General features: G+C 37.1%; 1 protein-coding gene across 1 annotated transcript in view; it reads right to left on the bottom strand.

The window, feature by feature from the left end:
- Nucleotides 1–609: 609 nt before the first annotated feature.
- The window catches only part of nf2b (NF2, moesin-ezrin-radixin like (MERLIN) tumor suppressor b), a 74,249-nt gene continuing 65,798 nt past the window's right edge, over nt 610–9,060 (bottom strand). The window contains exon 18 of the mRNA XM_072589556.1: nt 610–3,294. Within this exon, the coding sequence (XP_072445657.1) occupies nt 3,238–3,294 (57 nt within the window). The 3' untranslated portion in view covers nt 610–3,237. The remainder of the gene's footprint in view (nt 3,295–9,060) is intronic.

The raw sequence follows: 9,060 nt of genomic DNA, 5'->3' as shown, positions 1-9,060 counted from the left end.
AGTTTGCACGTTCTCCCCGTGTCTGCGTGGGTTTCCTCCGGGTGCTCCGGTTTCCTCCCACAGTCCAAAGATGTGCAGGTCAGGTGAATTGGTCATGCTAAATTGCCCGTAGTGTTAGGTAAGGGGTAAATGTAGATGTAGGGGTATGGGTGGGTTACGCTTCGGCGGGGCGGTGTGGACTTGTTGGGCCGAAGGGCCTGTTTCCACACTGTAAGTAATCTAATCTAATCTAATAATTAAAAGCTATCTCAACAACTTTTGCATGGAGGAACAAGGGAATCTTGGCCAAAGTAGTGAGACCCAATCATAGCATTTAAATTGCAAATAAAACAACAATATATACTTAATTGCCTTACTTATTTCATTTTTGCCACAAAGGGGTTGTGGATATTCTGAGTAACAGAAGAAGTTGGATCTCCTGTTTTACACCTCATAAATGCCCTGATCTGGAATCCACAATGGTTTCATGGACAATAGTTCTCACCAACCTATCTGTTGTGACTCTAATAGGAATTCCTAAATTAATAATAGAGAAAATGTAAAAGGCAGAAAAATGTTAAGAACTCACTATTTATCATGCCAGAAGATGACAAATATACCGTAACAATGTTTATTATGCAATCTATTAACTGAGATAAGTTTATTCAGAGCAATAATTGTTCAGGAATATACAAATGAAAAATTTACAGCATAGCCTCTTATCTCCTGATACAGGTGTTAGGAAGTTTGCATATATTCTCACAATAACACAATGCATTAAAATATCGATGCTACGCTTCCTAAAAAATGAAATGCAAATTAAATAAATGTGTATGCAATCAATACTTCAAAACTACAATGCAAATTAACCAAAAAATAAACATGATTTTTAAGGATAAAGCAAGTGTAAATCTGACTACAAAGTAAAAACCAACTGTCAAACAAATGTAATATAGTTAAAATGTCACAAAATGCAAGGATAAAAGTAATTTATTTATAGGTGTGGCATCATGACCAATAACATACACCTGATAAATAATCACATGTCAATTCAATGGCTTTCAACATTTTCTTCAAGTAATCTCAAATGCAGGGACCATCCAATAATGTAAATATTAGTGTGATGATAATTAAAGCAGTATCAGAAAAGGATGATATGATAAGTTAATTAATACTTAAGAAAAGGTTTTGAAGACATCACTGGTTCATACATAAAAAGACTCAAAAATAAGGAATTAGTGTTTGATTTTATATTTGATTAGTTCAGTTCTTCTCCCCTTTCTAATATCATACTTCCCACATTGTTTTCTCAAGCTACTTGCTTGTACAAGTAGCCAGCACAGATTTGACAGGGCACATAGCCTCCCTTTGTGCTGGAACCAATGATTCCAAGTACAAATATGGTATTCAAAGCGCAGAAAAAACTGGCTAGTTGTATAAATAGGAGTGCAATTGATAATTATTTGATATATAGTAAAGATGCTATAATCCACAGAAAATATCAATGTGCTTTATAATTTTATGACACACTCAGTGGCATTGAGAATGCCTTTCTGGAATCCTTGGTGTGTTCAAGAATAGCAAACCATTAGCTTCCAATTACTGGCATGCTGGAAAAACTAGACAACTTCATTACCTTTATAATTTCATTTTCTCACAACCTGCTAACCTTGCAATTTCCCAAGACAGCAGTCTTCCAGTACCTCATGTATTGTATGAATGGCAGTGACAGGTTTGAGAAAGCCAAAATTGCTTGAAACAACAGCAGGTACCCTGGTGCAGACATTTTAATCCACTTCACCTTGTTAGTCATCATAATTGAGCAACATTGAAGAGAATGCATGGAAATCCTGAACAGAACTTCTCATTTTGTTAAAACAAATCCAGTAGGGACCAGCAAGCCTGTTTTTGCTGAGACCAAACGTGACTGAAACAAATCTACTTGAAACCTTTGGGGACTGTTAAAACTTTAGTTTGAAAATGTATTTTTCTGTACAGCAGTAATCAATGATAAAACTTTAGCTTTGAATAGGCTGTGGTATTCCAATTGAAAAAAATGTCTTTGAAAACAGCAGTTGTCTATCGGTTAGCTCCATAATTATATTAAATATATAAAAAGTTAACAGGGGAAATGGATTCAGTTTTTATAAACTGTGTACTCTTGGAAGTTAAATTGTAGGTAACAACAATTCTGTAGTCATCAGTCCAGAAGTCTCAAATATAAGAAGTTTGGTCAATTGTACTCATATTTTACTGCAGCATATAAAGAATTAAATTTAATCAAAATGGCTTGGGTATACCTTTTCTATGTTTATATATTTGCATAGTTGTTATTTTTTTGTGGGATTTGAGGTGACTGGGAAGGCCAGCATTTGTTGCCCACCCTGAACAGAGTGGCTTGCTCAGCTATTGCAAAGGACATTTAAGAATCACTATTCTCAAGACTAGTTTTATATTCCAGATTGATTAACTAAGTTTAAATTTCACCAGATTCCATGGTGCGATTTAAACCCGTGTCCTCAGAACATTAGTCTGGGTCTATGTATTATTAGACTAGTGATATTACAACAATGCCATAATATCCTCCATATCACAATCACTGGAATTCAACAGCTAATAGTCATTGACTTGAATACAGCTAATAAAACTGTTGTCATTATATATTTGCAACAACTGTATAAAACATATTTATCCAGAAGAATATCTAAACATTATTGATAATAAAGAACAACCAAAAACATTGTGAAATAACCATAATCGTGTGTAAACTGATGGACATCTTTGAAGTAAAGAGCCAGGCACCAATAATTCAAATGCACAATATTATTTCATGCACTAACAAAAATAAAGATATGAAGAGCGGTGAAAGCAGTGATGATAAGGTAATATCATGTTTCAGCTGAGTGAACTGTTTAATTGGTGAATAGATCCATGAATTTTTGACACTTTTTTGACAACATATAGTTGCTGTTTGTAAAATAAACAGCAAATGGGACTAAATGTTTAGTGTCATAACCGGGAATCATAAGCACAATTCCCATGTAGTTTGCTGACAAAAACATATGTCTGCCTTCATGTTCAAGTGGGTTATATTTGCATATTCTGAAGCAGTATCAATGGACCTTATAAAAGTAGCAGCTGAAATTCATTAAGAATCTATTTCTAAATCCAGCCTTTTTATTGTGTGATGGCTCCGGAATGCAGGAAGATAGTCATCAAATTCCATTTCCCAGGCTGGGTAGTCAAATGTCAATGATATTATAGTTCTTCTAGAAAGGCCACTTGTGTCTTGGCTGTTACACTTTGTAGATTAAGCTGCAGAATAAAAGCAAATAAAAGAAAAAGTCACACAAGATGTAATTTTAAATTGTTCCATACTTTCCAAGTATGCAGATAAATCCAAGTTTTATTCTAGCATTTATATGTGCTGTATGGCTATCTATTTGCTACACTGTAGCTACGGCAAGCAACAAACTACAAGATGCCAGCACTGGTTTAAATGAAAGAGCTTGCACTCATACAGCATTTCCAACATTCTCACTATTTTCCAAAATCCTGCACAACTAATGTATCACTTGTTGAACTGCAATCACTATTATTTTGCAGGCAAACCTACTGTCAATTTTTTACACATTCCCTCAAAAATATGCATATTTTCAGCTATACTCATGGTGTTTATTAAAGGAAGAATGTTGGGACATTGGAAGAAAATTCTAGGTTCTCATTTTAATAGTTCCATAGATTTTCTCTATCCACATGATGAATGGTCAGATTAATTTGTCATCCCAAAGACAGCACTTTTGACAAAGCAGCATCTTGCAGAATGAAACTTGAAACCACAACTTTTTCATATGATAAGAAATAAATCAGTAGACAATACAGCTAATTAAGCCTTTTCGTTCTGATCAGGTTTGATCTTGGGCTTCAATACCACTTGTGTGCCGTTCCCAATATCCTTCATTTCTGAGAGAGCAAACATCTGTCAATCTGAGAGTTAGATGCATTCACTCAGTGGCACGAATATTACTACTGAACCAATTAGAACTTAAAAACCTGCAAGCTCACAAGTGTTCTTAACACAAGCTTTCTAACTTATAACCACAAGGGGACCACATTTTACCATAGGTTTATACCTGTGGGTAGTAGTATTGAAATATTTTTTCCACCCAAATGAAACATGCTTCTTGTATGCAGTCACAAGATGTACAAAGCTCAAGCACAAATAAGAATTTGAAGCGATAGGTCTGAATAATATTTGGAAAAGTGAAACAAAATATACAAACATGACATACCAACCTTAGTGCGAACACTATATAAACATTGTTCTCATTTACAAGGGCAGATAAATGTACATCAATCTGTGTAGTGGCAAGACAAAATGTTAATAACTTCAAATACTCATTATATGTATGTTCTGATTGCTTCTTCCCAACTCCAGTTCACTTCTTCAAGCTTGCTGATAATCCCATTTGCTACTTCCCTACCTAACCTTCCGATATCACTTTGACATTCCACTCCTGCCTTCCCTCTCACATCCTCATTTCTGAAGTCTCATCAGTGAGCCCAGGGCAGGGGTACTGAGAGACAGGAAACAAGTTTTTTTTTGGGGGGGAGGGGGAGGGGAGAGTAACAAACAGGGCGATCAGAGGGAAAGGCAGACATTGATGGAGGCTGAGAAGGGAGGCAGAGAGCATGAGGGCTGAAAGGGAAAAGAGGTGAGGGTCGAGGGGCAGGAGAGTCGAGGGGGAGGTGGTGAGTGGGAGAGTTGAGGCGGAGATGATGAGCAGCAGTGCTGTTTGCTGGGTGAATGGTCAGCAGGAGGTTAGGTGGGAGGTGCTGAGAAGTGGTAGCTTGTTTTTAAAAATGACTGTTGCGGAGTAACTAGTAAAATGAAAACAGAAGCAGCGTTACTAAGGAAACATCCCTAATATACAAACCACTCTGAAACAAAAGCATACTATGACAAAAAAAACCTGAAAGAAATGCAAATTCTGGATTCTAAAACAAAAACAGAAATTGCTGGAACATCTCAGCAGGTCTGGCACCATCTGTAGAGAGAAACCAGAGTTAACGTTTCAGGTCCAGTGACTCTCCACAAATGCTGCTAGCCCTGCTGAGATTTTCCAACAATTTCTGTTTTTGATTCATACTATAAGCATGTGCTTTGAACTGGAGGTATCTGCATCCATTTATGAATCTCTCAGACCACAAAACACCCTTCAACAGGTTTTCATTTGAGCTGTACTGATTCAAGCACTTGAGTGGTACACATCTGTCCACCCTACTCTGGTATTGCATCATTTGCTCCTTAAATTCTCCTCAGTATCTTTGCTACTTCCAAACCTGACCATTCCAATGTACTCCGCTCATCTTTCACCTTCGATGCACATAAATTCATCCCAAACTTTGTAGCCTGCATCCTAACTTCATCACCCCTGTGCCCTCTGATTTACACTAGCTCCTGGTTGATCAGTGTCTTGATTTTAAAATCTCATCCTTTTTTTCAAATCACTTTTCAAATCCCTCCATGGCGCTGCCACTCCATAACTGATTAAACTGAATTATCTGCCTCCTGAACTATCATCCCAACTTTAATTGCTTTGCCATTGGTGGCTATGTTTGGTTGTCAAGCGTCTGAACTCTCCAAATCTACCTCAACCTCTCTTTTCACTACTTGGACACCCCTTAAAACCTATTTCTTTGACTATTTGTTTAGATATGAACCAGCGCCAAATTTTGTGATCCCGTGAAGCAGTCTTAGGATATTCCACAAAGTTAAAGATACTATATACAGTAAATGCACGTTTTTGTTAAGTTATACTTTCCCCTTTCTTCCTGTTTGCACCACAAGGTGGCAGTGCAGCACGTGCTGCTTACAAATATGATCTCTTAACCTAACTGTCAGTCTTGGGTGTGAAGGCAATCAAATAATTTGATAGCCCAGTGAGAAGCAGTCACATTTCCTCGCTTTTAGATAATTCTTTCTCGAGTATTTCATATATGTGCTATTTTAATATGTGATTATAAGTTAAAATTTGTCCACAAGCCAGCAATCCTGTAAGCAGTGATATCTCCTGCTGGTTACTGCTGTCATCAATTCCTAGCGGACACAGTCTCATATTGCAAAATAGCCCTCTGACACCTGCTGCTACTACATATTTACTTCTGCATCCTACACAAAGGTCCCCTTTGCAGGCCAGAAATCTGCAATACTGAACAATCATGACTTTGTACACAGCTTCTGATTCTGTCCAAACTCGTCTAGAAAGAGCAGATAACAAAGGTGGTAATGGGGCTGTCAACAGATCCCATGTAGCCAAGCTCAATAACCAATTATCTGAGTAAACAAATGGCCAATGGATGCATCACAGAGATTTGAATAGCTTCTGTCAGAAGCTTGAGGACAAACACTGAAGTTTCTGGTTTAAAGTGAAACCTATACAGGGTCCTCTTTAAGGAAAAGAAACAAACATGATTGAATCAGCAATACACAGTCCACACATTGGGAAAAGATACCTACATTTATCCTGAGGCTTCAACGAACATGTTGCAAGCTTTCCCCTATATTATACTGGTCATATAGAACACAGACAAAAGAATGTCATGTGAAGACGACAAATGTTGAGAAAATTTGTTTTCATAGTCAGCATTACATCTTTTTATGTTGTGTCAATACCCAAGCACTCACCACCACAATCTCAAGGGCAATTAAGGATGGGCAATAAATGCTAGCAGTTACTGGTGTTCACAGGCTGTGTATACTCCATTCCTATCTCCTGAGCACTGTCACATCACAGAAATGAATGAGGATAAAGCCATGTAAGTTTCTCCAAGTAGACCAATAAAGAAACCCAAATGGATTGTGCATGTAGCAGCCACTAATTGTTGCCTATCCACGAGGAGAATTACAACACAGGTTTGGGTGTTGCCACTTTGTGAAACAATATTTCCTCCGGCTATTCTACAGAGGACAAAACAGTGGGACTAATTGACAGCTCTTGCACAGAGCCAGCAGTGCATGTGATGGGCTGAATGGTCTCCTTCTGTGCTGTAAAAATCGATAATTCTAAGACCCTAATCATTCTATCAAACTTTCAAAAGCTTTCTCAATTCTAAAGAGAACTGCACACACATTAGAATCAAGAATGGGAAATATGAGCAAATTATCACATCAAAAGTCACATTTCACACAAAATTAGAATGCAATAAACATATTAATATCTTAATAATCTACAAGAACAGGCATATGTCCTCGTTATGGAGCCAGACCACTAGGAGATGAACTAAACACAAAGGCGAATTGAGAAGGAATCAATAAAAATCTAAAATAGTGAGGTACAGTCAAAATAACAATGGATAATTAACAGAAATATTGCACAGACGTACAAAAGAAAATTACAATTTACAAAATGACCTCATGGGCTAACACGTTGCAGCTTAATTAAAAATAACTAGAACCAGCTGACAAGTTATCATAAACTTAGCAAGATGTTAAGACTATTGAAGCTAGTCTACCAAAGCACAACAGGAGTTGACAAAGTCTTGCTTTTGAGTTCTGTAAACAGATTCGAACAATACACTTATGACTCAACTCAAATGGGTTCTTGTGCAATTGTTAATACCAGTAATCTCTCGGTCACAGTATATAATAGATAATCAGAATAAAAACCATTAGTCACACTTCTCAATGTTTTGCAATTCTCTGGCTTGTTTCAAGGGGTCTGGATACAGGTCATCCTGAACAGGCATGCTGTAACTGTTAGGGAATACAAATACATTAGATTTTGGGCTTCTCTTAAATTATCTGCACCAGACAAACATCAGAGTTGACTGGCATGTCCATAGTTCCAAAATTATCTTTGTTATATGGTAACTGCAACATTCAGCATCTGAATAGCATATGCATCATTAACTACCTTTAATTTCCTGGAGGCTTTAAGCTTGTAATTCATATGCTGATGTAGCTGAAATATAGTCTCTGACATACTTCACAAGTTATTAACCATGGTCAATGACTTTCACATCAGTGTAAAATGCAGAGAACAGATTTTTTTTTACAAAAAGAGGCAGTTGGGGGAGAAAGGTAAGACAAAGTACATTCAAAGTGAATCCAAATTAATTTAGGATAGCATCCGTACCTCTCATTTACTCCATCTCAGTTCTTAATTGAAACCTAGACTAAACCAGTGAAGTGAAGTGAAGCCTTTAACGCAGTAAAACATCACAAAATACATTCTGAGAACATTAATCAGACAACACTTAGCCACATTAAGAGATAACAGAACAAAAGAGCAAAAGCTTGGTCAAAGATGTGGGTTTTAAGAAGTGACTGAAAGGAGTAAAAAGAAAGAGAGGCAAGTTTAAGGAGGGAATTCCAGAGTTTTAGGCCAAATCTGCTAAAGACACAGCTGCTAACAGCTGAGGAAAAGAAATCAGGCACAATAAGCCTAATTGGAGAAGTGCACAGATTTGAGGGTTGCAGGATCGCAGCAAGTTAGACAGTTAAAGAGGGATGAGACCATGGAGAGATCTGAATACAAAGATGGGATTTTTAATATTGAGAAGTTACGAATATATTTTATATCTATAATTTAAATGCTTGATGTATATAAGTAGTTCCCGGGTTGCAAATGGGTTCCATTCTGGCATGTATTCACTAGTCAATTTGTACACTTTGTCAATTCGCCATTCCTGATGAAAGGCATATGCTCGAAATGTCAACTCTCCTGCTCCTCCGATGCTGCCTGACCTGCTGTGCTTTCCCAGTGCCACACTTCTTGAATTTGTACATGTTAGAACACAATACAGGACAATGTAAAGCAGCTATTCCGAAGTACAGGAAATGTTCGTTTGTTGAGTCTATAAAGTTACACCCCTGTATGCAATCATGTTCGTAAGTAAGAGCGTTTGTACGTCAGGGACCCCCGTATATGTCAAAAGTCATGCAGGACTTTGGGTGAGTTGGACTTGGTCCAAATTCAGGTTGTAGTTTTATCCTAATTGAGTGTCATTATACTGCCATACTAGAACATTTATGAGTTTTTTTGTATGCTATAATTTTTAAAAAGTTAAACGTACTTT

Source organism: Chiloscyllium punctatum, chromosome 19 (assembly GCF_047496795.1).
Source record: "Chiloscyllium punctatum isolate Juve2018m chromosome 19, sChiPun1.3, whole genome shotgun sequence".
NCBI lineage: Eukaryota > Metazoa > Chordata > Chondrichthyes > Orectolobiformes > Hemiscylliidae > Chiloscyllium > Chiloscyllium punctatum.
The sequence above is the reverse complement of the archived record's forward strand: the minus strand, read 5'-3'. Positions and strand labels throughout refer to the sequence as shown.